This window comes from Sturnira hondurensis, unplaced genomic scaffold (assembly GCF_014824575.4).
Source record: "Sturnira hondurensis isolate 20B ecotype Veracruz unplaced genomic scaffold, ASM1482457v3 Scaffold0015793, whole genome shotgun sequence".
Lineage (NCBI taxonomy): Eukaryota > Metazoa > Chordata > Mammalia > Chiroptera > Phyllostomidae > Sturnira > Sturnira hondurensis.
The window spans coordinates 1,047,176-1,067,757 of NW_028088424.1; the positions used below are offsets into that span (position 1 = coordinate 1,047,176).

A 20,582-nucleotide genomic window follows, 5' to 3' on the forward strand; every position below is an offset into this window, starting at 1 on the left:
AAAATAATCACAGAAAGTTCCCCAAAGACCTTAATCACTCACTTCAGAGTTTTCAGCGGTTTGGACTTGTGTCGAAGCTGTGGAATTGGAGCCTCTGAGCTCAGGTTGCTAGCCAACCTCACTACCCCTTAGTTACAACTATGAGACGGGACCATATGACAGCAATGGGGAATGTTTGCATGAGACAGTGATGGCATTTTCTCTGAATGCAGAAAAGTAAATGGACCTTATTAATGTCGGAGAGCCAGTCAAGTCATTTAAAGGTATCGTGCTGTGTATAAGTAACGCGAGAAACTTGAAATGATCTGTCATTCTAAACTCTGGAGCAGCTTTCCTTTTGAGACATACTTTGTTACTCTGATTTTAAGAACACGTGATTTCTTCCATCTTTTTTTACAAAGGTATAGATCATCGGATTGGTTTTTATGGTTCTTGGCCTGTAGCACTTGTTTTCTCTTTTCAGTCTTTGCAGAACAAGAGCTACAATCACTTCGCTGCCATTTATTACTTGTTGGTGGAGCGCCTGAAGTCACACAGGAGCAGTTTTCCTGTGGAGCAGAGGCTCGACGCCCGCCAGCGGCGGCCCAGCAGCATCGCTGAACAAACAGTTGCCAAGGTAACACCCCATTAGCCAACAGTCTTAATTGTGCCTGTGCCTATTCACATGTGGTTGACACATTTTTCATCCTGTAGTACAAAGGGTTAGGATTTCATCCTCTGCTCTGCTTTTCCCTCAAGATTCCACCTGTCATTCACTAGATTTTTCAAATGTTTTATCGCCTTCCTATTTTTTTACAATTATAGTTGACATACAATATTATATTCATTTGAGGTGTACAACCCATGATTAGACATTGTATAACTTACAGAGGGTCACCCCAATAAATCTACTACCGATCTGACACCGTCCATAGTTACTATAGTATTAGTGACTATATTCCTTATGCTGTACTTTACATCCCCATGACTGTCCTGTAACAACCAATTTGTACTTCTAAATCCCTTCACCTTTTACCCCTATCCCCTCCCCATGTAGAAATTATCAAAATGTTCTCTATACCTGTGAGCCTGTTCCTGTTCTGCTTGTTCATTTATTTTGTGTTTTTTTAGATTTCACATATAAGTGATACATGTGGCATATGTCTTTCTCTGATTTATTTCACTCAGCACAATACCCTCTGGGTTCATCCATGTTGCAGATGGCAAGATTTTATTACTTTTGTTGTTTTAATTTTTCAATTACAATTTACATTCAATATTACTTTGTATTAGTCTCAGGTATACAGTGTAGTTGTTAGACAATCATACACTTTACAAAGTGCCCCCCCCCCGATATTTCCAGTACCCATCTGGCACCATACATAGTTGTAACGTATTATTTACTATATTTCTTTTGCTGTACTTTATAGCCCCATAACTGTATTTTAACTACAAATTTGTACTTCTTAATCCCTTCATCTTTTTCACCCAATCCCTCTCCCCTCCGGCAACCATTAGCCTGCTCTCAATATCTATGAATCTATTTCACTTTTGTTTGTTCATTTATTTTGTTCTTAGGTTCCACCTATAACCGAAATCATTTGGTATTTGTCTTTCTCTAACTGACTTATTTTACTTAGCACAGTGCCCTCTAGGTCAATCCATACTATTATAAATGGTAAGATTTTATTCTTTTTTTAAAAATATATTTTATTGATTATACCATTACAGTTCTATTCCCCCCTTCATTCCCCTTCACCCTGCACACCCCCCCACCATTCCCCCCTTTAGTTTATGACCATGTGTCTCAAGTTCTTTAGATTCTATATTTCCCATAGTATTCCTGCCCTCCCCCCTGTCTATTTTCTACCTCCCATCTATGCTACTTATTCTCCGTACCTTCTCCCCCCTTCTCCTGCTCCCACTCCCCTGTTGCTAACCTTCCATGTGATCTTCATTTCTATTGTTCCACTCTTGATCTAGCTGTCCTCTTGGTTTGCTTTTGTTTTAGGTGTGGTTGTTAATAACTGTGAGTTTGCTGTCCTTTCACTGTTCATATTTTTCATCTTCTTTTTCTTATATAAGTCCCTTTAGCATTTCATATAATAAGGGCTTGGTGATGATGAACTCCTTGAACTTGACCTTATCTGAGAAGCACTTTATCTGTCCTTCCATTCTAAATGAAAGTTTTGCTGGATAAAGCAATCTTGGCTGTAGGTCTTTGGATTTCATGACTTGGAATACTTCTTTCCAGCCCCTTCTTGCCTGTAAGGTCTCTTTTGAGAAATCCGCTGACAGTCTGATGGGAACTCCTTTGTAGGTGACTGTCCCCTTATCTCTTGCTGCTTCTAGGATTCTCTCCTTCATTTTAATCCTGGCTAATGTAATTATGATGTGCCTTTGTGTGTTCCTTCTTGGGTCCAACTTCTTTGGGACTCTCTGAGCTTCCTGGATTTCCTGGAAGTCTATTTCCTTTGCCAGATTGGGGAAGTTCTCCTTTATTATTTGTTCAAATATGTTTTCCACTCGTGGCTGTTTCTTTTCCCCTTCTGGTATCCCTATAATTCGGATGTTGGAACGTTTAAAGCTGTCCTGGAGGTTCCTAAGCCTCTCCTCATTTTTTTTGAATTCTTATTTCTTCATTCTTTTCTGGTTGGATGTTTCGTTCTTCCTTCTGGTCCACTCCCTTGATTTGAGTCCCAGTTTCCTTTCCATCACTATTGGTTTCCTGTGCATTTCCCTTCATTTCAATTAGTTTAGCCTTCACATGCTCCTCTAATTTGTGACTATAATCAACCAGTTCTGTGAGCATCCTGATCACCAGTGTTTTGAACTGTGCATCTGAGAGGTTGGCTATTTCTTGGTCGCTTAGAGTTATTGGCTCTGGGGCTTTGAGTTCTTCTTGAGCCATATTTTGGACTATTTGTGCCTGTTACCTATGAGGAGCGGAGCCCTAGGTGTTCACCAGGGCGGGGCCACTAGTTGCTGGGTTGTGATACTGCACGTGGGGGCAGGGTCAAAGGAAAGCAATGGCGGTCTGGTCTGCTGCCTCCCGCCCTGGGGCCGCGCGTCCATCCCACTGCACTCAAATGTGCAACCGCAGTCAGCCCGCTGCTTTGCACACTCACTGGGTTCACCCGCTGGGGCCTGTGCGGTCCGTCCCACTGCTCACTTCTCTGCTGGCCTATCTGTGCACGAATGTGTGACCACAGCCAGCCTTCCCCACACCCTCACTGGGTCCAACCTGCCACCCGCTGCTACCCCGGCTGCCTGCGCACCTGGGTTGGGGGATCTTTCCTGCCCAACCCTGCTTCGCTGCTGGCTCCGCCCCTCTTACCTTCCTGGTTGAATGGTTCATTGTTGTTGGACTTCCGTGCAGTTCAACTTTCTGTTCTTTGGCTACGTCTTTGTTTACCAAATCTTTGTTGTACTCAAACTTGGTTGTGGGAGAAGGCACAGTGTTTCCACCTACACCTCCATCTTGGCGGAAGTCCAGATTTTATTCTTTTTATGGCCATGTAATATTCCATTGTATATAGGTACCACTGCCTTTTTATCCATTCATCTATGGGTACTTGGGTTGCTTGCATAGTTTGGCTATTGTAAATAATGCTAAAATGAATATATGGGTGCATATTTTGTTTTGAATTAGTGTTTTGGGTTTCTTCATATATATATATATATACCCAGAAGTGGAATTGCTGGGTCATACAGTAGATCCATTTTTAATTTTTTTGAAGAACCTTCATACTGTTTTCCACCAATCTGCATTTCCTATCAGCAGTGCATGAGGCTTTGCTTTTCTCCACATCCTTGCCAACACTTGTTTATTGATGACAGGTGTGAGGTGATACCTCATTGTGGTTTAATTTGCATTTCTCTAATGATAAGTAATGTTGAGCATCTTTTCATATGTCTGTTGACCATCTATCCTCTTTGGAGCAATGTCTGTTCAGAACCTCTGCCCATTTTTAATTGGATTATTTGGGGGCATTTTTTTGGTGTCAGGTTGTATGATTTCTTTCTAAATTTTGGATATTAACCCCTTGTCAGATGTATGATTAGCAAATATCATCTCCTATTCAGTGGGTTGTCTTTTCATTTTGTTGATGGTTTCCTTTATTGTAAACTAACTTTTTTATTTTGATGTAGTCCCATTTGCTTATTTTTTGTGTGTTACCTTTGCCTGAGGAGATATATCAGAAAAAAATATCGCTAAGAGTAATGCCTGATTGAAGAGTTTTATGGTTTTAAGTCTTTAATTCATTTTGAGTTTATTCTTATGTATGGTGTAAGAAGGTACTCATTTCATTTTTTTGCGTATATCTGTCCAGTTTTCCCAACACCAGTGTTGAAAAGAGTATCTTTACCTCCCCGTGTGTTCTTGCCTCCTCTTTCATGTATTAATTGACCTTATAGGTGTGGGTTTATTTCTGGGTGCTCTATTCTGTTCCACTGATCTGTACATTAGTTTTTATGCCACCACCATGCTGTTTTGATTATTAGAATACTTTGATGTTACCCTGGCTGGTATAGCTCAGTGGATTGAGCACAAGCCTGTGAACCAGAGAATCACAGTTCAATTCCCAGTCAGGGCACATGCCTGGGTTGCAGGCCGGTTCCCTGCAGGCCATTTCCCAGTAGGGGACGCACAAAAGGCAACCATACATTGATGTTTCTCTCCCTCTCTCCTTCCCCTCTAAAGATAAATAAACAAATTTTTAAAAGATTCCATAAAAAAAAGAATACTTTGATGTGAGGTAGCATGAGAACTCCAATTTCGTTCTTCTTTCTCAAGATTGCTGTGGCTATTTTGGTTGCATATAAAGTTTTGGATTATTTGTTCCAGTTCTGTGGAAAACATCATTGGTATTTTGATAGGAATTGCACTGAATCTATAGATTACTTTGGGTAGTGTGGGCATTATAATGATGTTAACTCTTCCTATCCATGAGCATGGTGTATACTTCCATTTATTTGTATATGCAACTTCTTCCTCCAGTGTCTTATAATTTTCCAAGCACAGGTCTTTTACCTTTTAGTTAAATTTATTTCTAGGTTGTTGGGTTTTTTGATGCAATTATAAATGGGATTGTTTTCTTAGTTTCCACTTGTGATAGGTCATTGTTGGTTTATAAAAGTGCAACTTATTTCTGAATATTTATTTTGTATCCTGCTACTTTAATGAACTCATTTATTCTAGTAGTTTTTTTGGTGGAATCTTTAGGGTTCTCTATATACAGTGTCATGTCATCTACAAATATTCTTTCTCTTATGTGAATGCTGTGGGTAGAGCTTTCAGAACTACTTGAATAGGAGTGGTAAAGTGGACAACCTGCCTTATTCTTGACCTTAATGGAAACACTTTAGTTTTTCTTCATTGAGTATGATATTAGCTGTGGGTCTGTCATATATGCCCCTTATGTTGGGGTATTTTCCCTCTATTCCCTCTCACTTTGCTGAGAGTATTTATGTTGTTTATGTAGTATATCACATTAATCGATTTGTGAATATAGTACCAGCCTTGCATCCCAGGGATAAATCCCATTGGATTATAGTATATGATCTTGTTACTATATTTCTGAAATCAGTTTGCTAATATTTTGTTGAGGATTTTTACATCTATGTTCATCAGGGATATTAGCCTATAATTTTCTTTTTCTATAGTGTCTTTGTCTGGTTTTGGAATTAGGATAATGCTTGCCATGTAAAAAGTTCTTGGGCATCTTTCCTCCTCCTGAATTTTTTGGAAGAATAGGTGTTAGTTCTTCTTTGAATGTTTGGTACAATTCACCTGTGAAGCCAGCTGGTCCTGGACTTTTGTTTGCTGGGAGGTTTTGATTACTGCTTTAATTTCATTAGTTGCAAGCGGTCTGTTCAGGTGTTCTGATTCTTCCCGGTTCAGTGTGGGAAGACTGTATGTTTCTGGGAATTTATCCATTTCACCCACGTTGTCCAATTTGCTGGCATATAGTTGTATATAATAATTTTCTTACAGTCCATCGTGTTTCTGTGATCTCAGTTGTTATTTCTCATCTTTCATTTCTGATTTTATTCTCTTTTCTTGATGAGTCTGGTTAAAGGTTTGTCAATCTTGTTTATCCAAAAAGCAAGCTCTTAGTTTCATTAATCTTTTGTATTTTTTTCAGTCTCTGTGTCATGTATGTGCACTCCAATCTTTACTGTTTCCTTCTTTCTACTCAGTTTGGGCTTTGTTCTTTTTTAAGTTCCATTAGGTGTAAGGTTAGAATATTTATTTGAATTTTTTTTGTTTCTTGAACTAGGGCTAAATTTGCTATGAATTTTTAAATTGCTCTGAATTTTTCTGTTAGGACTGCTTTTGCTGTATCCTATAGATTTTAGGATGCTGTGTTTCCATTTCCATTTGCCTCAAACGGAAGGCAAGCGGAAACCCTTGATTTCTTCCTTGATTTCACTGTTAACAAATTCATTGTTTAGTAACATGTTATTTTGCCTCCATGTGTTTGTGTATGTTTCAAGGTGGTTTTTTGCTGTTGTTTATTTGTTTGTTTGCTTGTTTTTTGGTGAGTAACTTATAGCTTCACACCATTGTAGTTGGAGAAGATGCTTGTTTTGATACCAGTCTTTTAAAATTTACTGAGACTTATTTTGTGTCCTAACATGTGGTCTGTCCTAGAAAATGTCCCGTGTGCACTTGAAAAGAATATATAGTCTGCTGCTTTGGAGTGAAATGAAATGCTCTGAGAATGTCAGATCTGTCTGGTCTAACGTGCCATTTAAGGGCACTGCCTTCTTGTTGATTTTCAGTCTGGAAGAAAATGGGGATCCCTCCATTGATGTCAGTTGGGTTGTTAAGAGTTTTCACCTGTCACTGTATTGGCTGTATCTCTGTTGATTTTTCCCTTTATGCCCATCAAGATATGCTTTATATATTTAGGTGCTCTTATGTTGGGTACATACATGTTTACAAGGGTTATATCCTCTTGCTGGATTGATTTTTTTATCATTATGTAATGTCCTTCTTTGTCTTTTTTAAATAGATAGCCTTTATTTTAAAGTATTTTTTCTGAGATAAGTAATGCAACCCCAGCTTTTTTGTTTTTATTTGCGTGAAATATCTTTTTCATCTATTCACTTTTAGTCTATGTGTCTTTCACACTTGTACACAGCGTCTATATGGCTCTTTTTTTCTTATCCATTCAGCTACCCTGTTTTTTTAAGATTTTATTTACTTCTTTTTAGAGAGAGGGAAAAGGAGGAAGAAAGAAAGGGAAAGAAACATCAGTGTGTCGTTGCCTCTCATAAGCCCCCAACTGGGGACCTGGCCCACGTGACCCTTTCGTTCACAGGTCGGCACTCAATCCACTGATCCACAGCAGCCAGGGCTACGGCCCTGTGTTTTTTTAATGGAGCATTTAGGCCATGGAGAGGGGCAAAGAAGGAAAAACTGGGACAATTGCAATAGCATAATCAATAAAATGTATTTTAAAATAAAAATTTAAAAAGTGACAGAAAAAAATAAAGTGATTATTGAAAGGTATGTATTTATTGCCATTTTATTCTTTATAATTATGTCCCCCTTTTCTTCTGTTTTTTTTTTTTTCCTCCTTAGAAAGTCACTTTAACATTTCCTTTAATATTGGTTTGGTGGTAATAAACTTCTTTAACTTTTCTTACCTGGGACACTCTTTATTTCCCCTTCAGTTTTAAATGATAGCCTTGCTGGGTACAGTAAGTCTTGGTTGTAGGTCCTTGCTTTTCCTTCCTTTGAATATTTTATGTCAATTCCTTCTGGCCTGAAATATTTTTTTTCTGTTGAGAAATCAGCTGACAGTCTTACGGGAGCTCTCTTGTAGGTAATTGTCTTTCTCTTGCTGCTTTTAAGATTGTCTCTTTGTCTTTAACCTTTCCCATTTTAATTACGCTGTGTTTTGATGTGGGCCTCTTTGGGTTTATCTTGTTTGGGACTCTCTGCTTCCAGGAATTGTGTGTGCGTGTGTTTAATATAATACTGTTTATTTAAATTTAAAACATTTCAGCATTCTAAGCATATAAAAAACAACAAAATGTTTCAAACTGTGTTTAATAGAAAAGGTTCTTGAACTTGCATTGACATAGCAACTCTTGCTGACAATGAAAAGTTCTGCAGTTAAAAACACAGAGTTTAAAAGTATTGCTCTTAAGATCGAAACAATTTGTATGCCAGCTAATCCCCCTGCTTTTCCACTGACTTGAAAGAAATACTTGAAAGGAAAAAAAATTAGCCTGGCTGGTATAGCTCAGTGGATTGCGTGCAGGCCTTCGAACCAGAGGGTCTCAGGTTTGATTCCCACATGGGATGCATGCCTGGGTTGCAGGCCAGGTCCCCAGTGGGGCCATGTGGGAGACAACCACACGTTGATGTTTCTCTCCCGCTCTTTCTCCCTCCTTCTCCCTCTCTAAAAATAAATAAAAATTTAAAAAAAGTTTTATAATCTCAACAGTGGCCCAAGGTATAAGCCTGCTAAATGATGATATAAAAAAGCTATCTCTTTATTATACTCAGAATAGTGTGTAATGTATTTATTTCTGTTTTTATCATCCATATAATAATTCAGTACTTAGCTATTGCTATTTTATTCTTTATCTCATGCATTATACACAATGATATTGGAATACCAAGTATCAAGTATATTCTAAATATATTCAAAGTATATTCAACTACAAGTGTATTTCTAACATATCTCCCCCTTGTGGAAAACCCTCAACCTAAAATTTTGACTGGGAACCATTAGCCAGTGTCTGAGAACAAAAGTGTGTATTCACTTTGCAATCTAATTCCTATGTTAAATTCTTGTGATTGTTTTAAGACTTTAGAAAGGAAAAGAAGGAGGAATTAACATTACCGAGTGAAGTATTTTACATGTTACCTTTTACACCTAACTTCACTGTGAAATAGGTACAGTGCCCTTTTTTAGGGGTGAAGAAAAGATTCAGAGGGGTTAAGTAACCTAATGAAATGTGCACAGTTATTAAGTGATGGAGCCAGGAACTAAACCCAGGTATTGGGAGAGGAGAAGCTATCATCATACTATTTGTTCCTTTTCCATTTGTTCGAACTTAAAATTTGCCACCTTAGACACATTGAAGTGATTATGGCAGAAAAAAATATAGACCATTCCTCTGCCTCTTAGAAACTGGAATGATGGTTGTACCTCAGATGTTTTATAATCTCTGTTGTATGCAAAATGCATCTAATAAATTATTCTGCTGGTTTTGAAGGGATGGGGGGAGGAAAGGATTACCCAATAGATTCATCTTTAAAATCAACCCTTGCCCACTGTCAGAAAGGAAGATTCTTTTTTAAATGATTTTTTTTAAAGAAGAGTTTGTAATGCTTGTTCACTTAGCATTCTTAACAAAGGAGATATGAAGAATAGGCTTAACACCATCAGGAGCTTTCTATAATAGGTTGACTTCAGGAACATAATTTGAGCAGCAATAAGCATCTCTCTTTCCACTGGGCCAGTAAGCTGTGTTCAGGCTGTGTGTTTCCTGGAAAGAAGGGCATTCTTGTCACCTCCAAGTAACTGCTGCTGCTTTTTTCTTCCTCTTCACACATACTCCTGCCTAGAAATATATACCATCTTATTCACCCACCCCCCACATAATGACAAACAGATAGGATGGATGGATGGATGGATGGATGGATAGCACTGACTGCAGTATACTTTGTTATAGTTAGTTGTGAGTGTGTGTATCTATCCCTGGTTCAATTTTGAGCTCCTAGGTTCAGAGACTTTTCTTCCATCTTTCCAGGGTACTCTACTTAAGATTATAGACAATATAATCTTGTTGAATTGGGGGGGAAAAAGAGCCCTGACTGATGTAGCTCAATGGATTGTGTGCCAGCCTGTGAACCAAAGAGTCACCAGTCTGATTCCCAGTCAGGGCACATGCCAGGGTTGGAGGCCAGGTCTCCAGGAGGAGGTGCACAAGAGGCAACTACATATTGATATTTCTCTGCCTCTCTTTATCCCTCCCTTCCCCCCTGTCTAAAAAAATAAAATAAATAAAATCTTTATTTTTTTTTTAAGTAAAAAAAACCCTGGCTGGTGTAGCTCAGTGGGTTGAGTGCAGGCCTGGGAACCAAAGGTTTGAGGTTCGATTCCTAGTCCGGGCACATGCCTGGGTTGCAGGCCAGTTTCCAGCAGGAGACGCACAAGAAGCAACCATATATTGATATTTACCTCCCTCTTTCCTTCCCTTCCCCTCTAAAGATAAATAAATAAAATCTTTATTTTAAAAAAAAGAACATCCTTAGACTCCTTTAAAAGACCGGCTTTCTTGTCATCTCTGTGAATGCATGTTCCTCATTATGGAACAGGCATGGAATTCTCTATAACCTACCTTAGATTAATTAGTTGCTGAACTGCTTCAAATCAATACCTGTGCCATGTATATATGTCATCAAATCTTTTCTGGAGTTTCCAATAGCTCCAATTAAAGTTTATCCTTTAATTATACCAGGAAGAATTATTTTGATCCAAGAAATTTACATATTATAGAAAATATTAATATTCTCAAACACTCTGTTCTTGCCATATTTACAGGCACAAACTGTGGGTTTCCCAGTGACCACGCATTCACCGAACATGCGCCTGATGCGATCTACCCTCCTCCCACAGGCATCCAATGTGGAGGCCTTTTCATTTCCAGCATCCAGCTGTCAGGGGGAAGCAGCATTTATGGAAGAAGAGTGTGTTGACACTCCAAAGGTACGAATGTGTTGGAGAGACTCTGAGCTCGTAGCTTGGCTGGAGACTTCAGTTTGGTCCACAGGTGCTGTACTTGGATTTTGTTGAACTTGGTCATTTCCTCAAGTCACTCAGGAGTGTTGTTTTTGTGCAGAAGAACCTGACAACAGTATTCAGGGCTAAACGTGACTCTCATCCCAATCTTATCATCACAACTGTTACCTAACTTGTCATGCCTCATGCACACTTTTCAAAATCTATCCTCTTTTTCCTTAACCAGGTCATTCTCTCTTCAAGTTTCTTAATCCCACATAGGCTTTGGATATTTTTACACAAATTGTCATTTTGAAAACAAAACTATATGTATGGTGCTGAATTGGGCTTTGTTTGTTGATTGCGTTTTTCCACCACATGTGCTGCCCCTACACGGGGACAAGCTGTCTTTTTGGTCAGTTAAACATCTTTTTTATCCTGTTTGGACCTGCTTACAGGAGATGAGTTTCTCCTGAGACACTACACAAAGGTGGCTTTTAGGAAGTGGAAGGTGACAGCTTCTCTCATTTAATGGATATTTACTTCTAGTAGGTGTTTTATGTACTTAGTCTCATGTGATGTACAAAGGCTCATAGAACTGGGCAGGTCTTAGAGTGTGTTCCAAGGAGACTTTGTTTGTTACTAGCCTGTGAACTTGGGCAAGGTGACTAACTTCTTCGATCCTCTGTTTTCTTTTATATAATACGAGACTGTTGTGAGGAGTAAGTAAGATGGTGTATGTGAAGTTCCAGCCAAATTTTAGGTACTTAATAAATATTGGGTTCCTATCTTTTTGGACTGTTTAGGTTATAAAAAGTTGAGTAGATGTATATTCTGCCTCCAAGTTTACAATCTAGCAGAAAAGATTTGATGCATAACTAAAGACAGTGTGCCAGGTACTGAATAAATTGATAAACTATAATTGGTCCTTTACTTTTTTTCACCCCTCCACCAGCTGCCTCCCCTTTGGCAACCATCATCTTGTTCTGTGTATCTGTGAGTTGGTTTTGTTTTGTTTCTGAACTTTTGATTTTTACACATTCCACATGTAAGTGAAATCATACCATGTTTGTCTTTGTCTGACTTACTTCACTTAACATAATAACTTCTAGGTACATCCATGTTGCCACAAATAGGTAAGGTGTCATTCCTTTTATTGCTGAATAATATGCCATTGTCTATATATATAGCACATTCTCTTTATTCGTTCATCTGTTGATGGACACTTAGGTTGCTACTATACCCTGGCTATTGTAAATGCTGCAGTGAACATAGGGCTGCGTATATTTTTTTTAATTAGGGTTTGGAGTTTGGGGTTTCTTCAGATACACACCCAGAAGTGGTATTGCTGAATCGTATGTCAGCTCTGTTTATAATTTTTTGAGGAACCTCCATACTGTTTTCCATAGTGTCTCCACTAGTTTATAATCCCACCAACAGTGCATGAGGGCTCCCTTTTCTCCGCATCCTCACCAGCACTTGTTATTTTTTGACTTTTAATGATAGCTATTCGGACAGGTGTGAGGTAATAATATCTCACTATAGTTTTGATTTGTGTCTTCCTGATGATTAGTGATGTTGGGCATCTGTTTGTATATCTTTTGGCCATCCGTGTGTCCTCTTTGGAGAGGTGTCTCCTCAGGTCCTTTGCCCATTTTTTATTGGATTGTCTTATTTTTTTACCACATTCAACTGTTTAAGTTCCTTCATGTTTTGGATAGTAGCCCCTTATCAGATGTATCATTGGCGAATATCCTTTCCCATTTAGTAGGTTGTCTTTTATTTTATTGTTAGTTTCTTTCACTGTGCAGAAACTTTTTTAAATCAGTGTAGTCCCATTTCTTTATTTTTTTGTTGTTGTTGTCCTTGCCTAAGGAGACATATCCAAAAAGATATTGCTGAGACCAATGTCAGAGAGTTGACTGCCTGTATTTTCTTCTGGTAGTTTTATGGTTTCAGATCTTACAGATCTTAAAGATTTAAAATCTTTAACCCGTTTTGAGTCTGTATTTGTATCCAATATAAGAAAGTGGTCCAGTTTCATTTTTTTTCATATATCTGTCCAGTTTTCCCAACACTGCTATTGAAGAGATTGTCTTTATCCCATTGTGTATCCTTCCCTCCTTTTCACAGATTAATTGACTGTTAAGTCAATTTATTTACTTATTAGAGGATTTACTGCCGGGCTCTTGCTTCTATTCCATTGATCTATATGTGTCTTTGTGCCCGTACCATACTGTTTTGATTATTGTAGATTTGTAATACTTTGTAATCAGGGAGCATTATATGACCCACTTTGTTCTTTCTCAAGGTTTCTTTTGCTATATAGAGTCTTTTAGGATTAGCTATTCTAATTCTGAGAAGACCACTATTGGTGTTTGAATAGGGTTGGCATTTAATCTGCATATTGCTTTAGGTAGTAAGGACATTTTAACAGTACTGATTCTTCCATGAGCATGGTATATGTTTCATTTATTTGTATCCTCTTCAATTTCTTTCTTCTTTTATTTTTTCAAAAAAAATTTTATTGACTTTTAGAGAGAAAGGAAGTGGGCAGAGAAAGAGACAGAGACATTGATTTGTTGTTCCACTTATTTATGCACTCATTGGTTGATTTTTGTATGTTTCCTGACTGGGGATCAAGCGCCCAACCTTGGGGTATGGGATGATGCTCTAGTCATCTGAGCTACATGTCCAGAGCCGTTTCTTTCTTCAGTATCTTACAGTTTTCAGAGTACAGGTCTTTCACTTCTTTGATTAAATTTACTCCTAGGTATTCTAATGCTTTTTCATTTAATTGTAAATGGATTATTTTCTTCATTTCTCCTTCTAATCCTTCATTATTGGTTTATAGAATGATTGGCCTTTTAAAGAAATATAAATCAAAGTGCTGCAAGACTAGGGAAGCAGAGAGGAGTTGATTTTAGCTGGTTTGAATGGGGAAGTCTTTGGGTTAACTGTCAGAGCTGGCCATTGAGAGGTGTGCTGAGTCTGGGTGGATGGAAACTAGGGCATGACACCTGGGTAAAGGGGAAAACCTGAGCAACAGCAGAAATCGGGAAAGCCTCGCTCGATCTAAGTCAGAGCAGTAGTTCAGTGTGTCTGAGGAAAGGGGCTATGTGGGGGTTGTATGAAATAAAGATGAGTAGTTCAGCTTTGAATGGCAAGCCGAAGGCTGCAGGCTTTTTCTCTAGGCTTGGATTTTCAGTGTAGGAATGTGTTCAGTATCACGAAGAGAGTTCTTTCAAACGGACTTTTTCAGAGCAGTATGAAACAGTTGAAGTTTTTTAACCAAAGAAGCACTATGATCCAGGTTGTACTTCAGAAATTAACCCAGAAGGGTACACAGAATGCATTGGTCAGGGGAGAGTCTGATGCCAAGGCCAACGAAGGTTAGCACCTGTGTCCAGTGGGGGGAAGCAATGAAGGCCTAAATTAGGATAGTGCTCATGAAACTGGGGAGAAGGGGGTGATACAAATGAGATTATACAGAGAAACTTGACAGAATATTAGGGTCCAGGGAGAAGTGCAAACTGATAACAGTATTTTGAGCCTGCAAGGTGGGAAGGGTGAGTACTGTTATCAGAAGGAGGGAGCTCTGGACGTAGAGCTGGGTCAGAAGCTAAATAATGACTCTACCTTGATGCGAGGCTATCACAGACAGGTGTTAAGCCGAGTTTTTGAACAGAAGGAGCTAGAGCCCATGCCCCTGAGAACACCACTTCCTGTGGACTGTCTTTTCTTCCCTCCCCTGTGGTTGCCTAGCATGTTCGATAACCTCACAAACTGCTGCTACTCCATTCTTACCCAGAAATTTACTCATAAATTGGGACAACATAATTTATTTATTTTTAAGATGCAAGTCCCTTGAAGAAAACTAGATTGCAGTTTGCTAAAATCTTCTGTGAGGGCATCAGGCCTAAAATACAAATTGGGCGCTGTCTGATGTGTTATGTAGGGCAAGCTATTTTTAAAGCTTGTGATTGTTACTGTAACTAGGAAACAGACAGGAAATGAATGATTTTGTGAGATACAGATAGTAGCTAGATGGTGTAGTTGCATTTGTAGGAAGAGCAGTGCCACTTGAGAACTGGCCCCCCACTCTAGCTGAGCTGCTTTGGCACTTAGGCCGTGAACCTCTACTGGTCTTATTTGTGGACCATTTCATTTATGTCAGCAAAAAATGCTTACCCCTTTTCCCTCCCTGGTACCTCTTTCATGGGGCCCACCAATAAATGCACACACCTACCAACCTGTCAGACAGAAGGACAGTTCTTTGGTTTTTCATATTGCTTCATCTGCATTTACTACTGTGTTTACTACAAATGTAACAGGCATTTGTTGTCTTCAAGGAAGTGCTTCCTAACTGCACATATTGCTCATTCATTTCTATTATCAATTGGTGGCGGGTATTTGCATCTCAAGAGATTTCCCTTCTCCTTCCTGCCCTGAAGTTCTCAACTTAAAGCTGTCAGTAAAATCCGGGGTTTGTGTTGAAGTGTTGGTTTGGGATGTTTCAAAAAAAAATAGCACTTTTCTAAGAAAGTCACCCAACTCTGAGCAGTAACTGAGACCCCCAAGTGACAAAGAGATCAGATGGAGGACAGATGCACAAATCCTATAGTGTCAGTCTTTCTCTTTTGAGGGTTTCTTTGGGAATTATGAAAATTCTGTAAAGATTTTATTTATTTATTTTTAGAGAGAGGGTAAAGGAGGGAGCAAGAGACGGAGAGAAACATTGATCTGTTTCCTCTTGAAGCTCCATGACCAGGGACCGAACCCACAACCCAGGCATGTGCCCTGACCAGGAATCACTCAGTTTGTGAGATGACACCCAGTGAAGCCACATCAGTCAGGGCGGGAATCGTGAATTTTTTATACACACACGTCTCAGTCACTTTCAATATTTTATTAGAGATTACAATATAACTGGATTTTCCAAATTCCCCCTGACAGAGCTGGGTAGTAGAAGGGAACTGTGAGTCTGAAGTGTAAAAATGCAAATGTAGAAAGGTGTTTCATGTCCGTTTACATTCTTAATAATATTTGTTCGTATAGAGGTAGTACCACACATAAGACGAGGCCTGAAAAGGTTATACAGCAAACTCTAAGTTTTTGTAAAGGTAAAAAAATTGCACTTTTACTTCTGAATTTGAATTTTTTAATTTATAATTGGAAAAAATAAAGCTAGTCAGACTCATGCATGGAAAATTCAAAGAGGAATAAAGAAAAAAAATAACTTCATCCATAATCCCACTATCCCAGGTATAAGCCTATTTTGTCTGAGTTCCTGAGGGGGGTTATAGATAGGTGAACAGATGAGTGTGTGGGTAAGTGTAGGATGGCTCAGTAAGTAGGTAGACTTTTTAAAATAAAATTATATTCTCTTCTATGTCATGTATTATGTTAGATGTACCCTCATTTAACTTTGTACTCTCCTATTTTTGGACATCAGGATTTTTTTCATTTTCCTAAGTGCTTCAGGTAAATATTGTTGTGTCTAAATCTTTATGTCTCTGATTATTTCCTTTGGAGAAACTTTTAGTACTGGGGTTATACAGGTCTTCTTCAGTTGGTTGTTTATTTTAACTTGCCTCAAGATGGTAAAAATGCTTTAAAATATTGTGGTTTTAGTCACTTGCTTTAAAATGTTTTATTGTTATAAAGCATTCTCTTTCATCAAGAAATAATAATAGATACAATATACTGAATACCTTAGGTACTGTGTTGTTTTATATATATTATATTAGTTAATCCTCTCAAACAAGTTTAATTGTACAAGTTAAAAAAAGGATTTTTATAGAAGTTAAGCAACTTGCTGATAAGAGGTAGAGCTGAGGGTTGGGCCTACAGCACCTCCTCAGTATATGCCAAACTTACTAGGCACTCAGGGTACAAATTAGATAAGTCACATTAAAAAACCTATGCTACATTTACACAATGGAATTCTATGCAGCAGAAAGGAAGAAGGAGCTCCTGCCCTTTGCAGCAGCATGGATGGAACTGGAAAGCATTATGCTGAGTGAAATAAGCCAGGTGGTGAAAGACAAATACAATATGATCTCACCTTTAACAGGAACCTAAACAACAAAACAAACAAGCAAGCAAAATATAACTAAAGACACTGAAATACAGAACAGGCTGACGGGGACCAGAGGGGAGAAAATTTCAGGGGAAAAGGGGAAGGATTCACAGGAACAAGTATAAAGGACACATAGACAGAAACTAAGGCCTGGGGGGGGGGGCGGCGGGGAATGGGAGGGAGGTGGAGAGCGCTGGGGGGTGGGCTGGGATAGGAGTAAAAGACAGAAAACTGTACTTGAACAATAATTAAATAAAAAATAAAACAAAAATAAGTAAATAATCTTTTAAAAATAAAGAAAATATTTTAAAATAATAATAATAATAAGCCATGTTCCTAGCCTCCAAACTCATCTGGCTAGTATTATGCATTGGTCTACTTGGCTGCCATGATGAAATATCACAGGCTGGGTGGCATAAACAACAGAAATGTATTTTCTCACAGTCCTAGATCAAAGTTTTGGCCAATTTAATTTCTGGCAAGGGCTCTCTTGGCTTACAGAGGATGACCTTCTCACTACGTCCTTCCATGGCCTTTCCGGTGCTTGCATTGGGAGTGTGAGTTTCCTTGTGTTTCTTCTTATAATGACACTAATCCTACCAGATTGTCCACCCTTATGACCTCACTTAACTACACTTCCATTGAGGCCCCATCTCCAAATGTAGACACCCTCGGGGTTAGGGGGAGACACAAATATTTGGTCCATAATAGTCTACCAGTGTCCTGTGCCACTCGTACCAGTCTTATATTGGTGGTAGGCTCAGGCATGTGCTGTCAGTGGTAGAGTCTCTCAGAGCTTGAGTCTCACCTGTATAGGAAGTCTCTTACTAGAAGTGAAGTGACTGAACTTTAAGGAAAGACAAAAACAATGTATTAGGAAAATGTGCATTTCACCAATGTTGTATTTTGAATTACTGCAATTTACATTATTTCCTAGAGCAAAAAATTGTACTTCTAGCAGCCAAGGTAGACCAGCCCAATATTTCAGTTACAAAACTGTAAAGCTGAATTTAGGCTCCTGTTATATCAAGTTCCCTGGTAGTGAATTGACAAGGAAGAGTGGCAGGATTGTCACCTGGTTCAGGAAATGAAATCACAACTTAGGGTGTTCACACCTGTGAGCAGAATTCCACGGTGGTTTCTTTCTTTTTTTCTTTCTTTCTTTCTTTCTTTTTTTTTTAGAAATAGCAGTTTGACACATGTTTAATGCAGAAGCTTCCGAAAATTACAGAAATGCAAAAATTGCAAAATTTAAGTCACCCATGACCCTAGCAGCCCAAGGACCACACCTGACATTGTATTGTCATACTTTATCCCTTCCTCTACATATAGTATTTTTATTGTTAAGACTGGTACAGTGTTATATGCCGTGCCTTCCTCCTACTATATCTTTTTTTAAATATATTTTGATTATGCTATTACAGTTGTCCCATTTTCCCCTCTTCACTCCCTTCCACCCCCTCCCACCCACATTCCCCCCTTTAGTTCATGTCCATGTGTCATACATATAAGTTCTTTAGCTTCTGCATTTCACATACTATTCTTACTCTCCGCCTGTCTATTTTCTACCTACCGTCTATGCTACTTATTCCCTGTACCTTTTCTCCCTCTCTCCTCTTCCCACTCCCCTCTTGCTAACCTTCCATGTGATCTCCATTTCTGTGGTTCTGTTCCTGTTCTAGTTGTTTGCTTAGTTTGTTTTTGTTTTGTTTTAGGTGTGGTTGTTAATAATTACGAGTTTGCTGTCATTTTACTGTACACGTTTTTTATCTTCTTTTTCTTAGATAAGTCCCTTTAACATTTCACAAAATAAGGGCTTGGAGATGATGAACTTTTTTAACTTGACCTTATCTGAGAATCACTTTATCTGCCCTTCCATTCTAAATGAAAGCTTTGCTGGGTAGAGTAATCTTGGATGTAGGTCTTTGGATTTCATGACTTGGAATATGTCTTTCCAGCCCCTTCTTGCCTGTAAGGTCTCTTTTGAGAAATCAGCTGACAATCTGATGAGAAATCCTTTGTAGGGGACTGTCCCCTTATCTCTTGCTGCTTCTAGAATTCTCTCCATTTTAATCTTGGGTAATGTAATTATGATGTGCCTTGGAGTGTTCCTCCTTGGGTCCAACTTCTTTGGGATTCTCTGAAGTTTCCTGGACTTCCTGGAAATCTATTGCCTTTGCCAGATTGGGGAAGCTCTCCTTTATTATTTGTTCAGATAAGTTTTCCACTTGTTGCTCTTCCTCTTCTCCTTCTGGTACCCCTATAATTCGGATGTTGGAACGTTTAAAGATGTCCTACAGGTTCCTAAGCCTCTCCTCATTTTTTTGAATTCTTGTTTCTTCATTCTTTTCTGATTGGATGTTTCTTTCTTCCTTCTAGTCTGCACTGTTGATTTGAGTCCCAGGTTCCTTTCTATCACTATTGGTTCCCTGTAGATTTTTATTTTACTTAGTGTAGCCTTCATTTTTTCATCTAATTTATGACCAAATTCAACCAATTCTGTGAGCATCCTGATCACCAGTGTTTCAAACTGTGCATCTGATAGGTTGGCTATCTCTTTGTCTCTTAGCTATATTTTTTTCTGGAGCTTTGATCTGTTCTTTCGTTGGGGCCTTTTTTGTTTTTTTTGTCTTGATGCACCTGCTGCATTGTGAAAGGCAGAACCTTAGGTGTTCACCAGGGCCGGGCAACCCATGTCACTGGGTTGTGATGCTGTGTGTCGGGAAGGGGTCTGAGAGGGAACAATGGCACTTGCTCCACTCTCTACCAGACTTTAGTCACTTCCCCTGCTTCCCCCAAGCAAACTGGGCCCTTCTGGTGCTGATTCCCATGTCAGTGGGCTTGTGTACATTCTAAGACCCTGTGGGTCTCTCCAACAAAGTCTCCTGTGAGGCTGGGAGTTTCTCCTGGCACCTCAACCCCTACACGTGTTTTCAATTGATGGTTTGAGGCTTTATGTACTGGCGCTGGGACCCTGGGTTGCACCATCTATCTCATTCCCCAGTTTCGCCTGGTTTTTCTGCATGCCAATTTGGGACTGCCCGGTTTGCCAGCCACTTTGTGCGCTGGGCCCCTCCACAACCCACCACCCTGCTGGGTCTGCCAGCCCCCACTCTTTTTGTACTGACCCCTTTCTTCCCGGCCACCCGACTCCACCCCTCCTACTGATCTGGATGAAAGTGTCTTGTTTAACTCCTTGATTGTTTGACTTCCATATAGTTCAATTTTCTGGCAGTTCTGGTCATTTTTTGTTTTTAAATTTGTTGTTGTCCTTATTTTGGTTATGCAAGGAGGCACACTGTGTCTACCTGTGCCTCCATCTTCACTGGAAGTCCTCCATGGTGCTTTCTGACATAATCATCAGACCTCATCTGAGAACCAGTCATTGTTCTCTACCTGTCCCAGGATGAAATTGAATTCAGGAAACATTTTTTAGTAAAAGACATAATTCTTCTTATAGTTTAGGTGAAGAGATAAATTTATAAGTAGAGAATTTGAGGGAAAATATAAATTTAGAGAGACTGAAAGGTTTTATGAGTACTCCAAAACAGGTAACTTTTCTCTATAAAAGAAAAAAAGGACATGGTTCTAAGCTATATTGCAAGAAATAGCTGATAAAGTTTTGACATCAGATGTAAGTGTAAAGACAGATAATAAGTCTTTTTTCTGTTGCTTTATTCATTTCTGAATCATCCTTGGCTACTCTTAGAAAATTTTATTAGTAGACAATTAAGGAACCTAGAGATATGAATATAAGTTCCCACACAGCC

At 38.9% G+C, this 20,582-nt stretch overlaps 1 protein-coding gene across 2 annotated transcripts in view; it reads left to right on the plus strand.

The window, feature by feature from the left end:
• Positions 1 to 20,582, plus strand: part of SIK2 (salt inducible kinase 2) — a 121,866-nt gene that overhangs the window by 89,351 nt on the left and 11,933 nt on the right. The window contains exons 8-9 of one of the 2 annotated variants that reach the window (XM_037065555.1): positions 464 to 616; positions 10,554 to 10,718. In XM_037065555.1, the coding sequence (XP_036921450.1) occupies positions 464 to 616; positions 10,554 to 10,718 (318 nt within the window). The remainder of the gene's footprint in view (positions 1 to 463; positions 617 to 10,553; positions 10,719 to 20,582) is intronic. The other variant, XM_037065556.1, reaches the window with a different exon arrangement.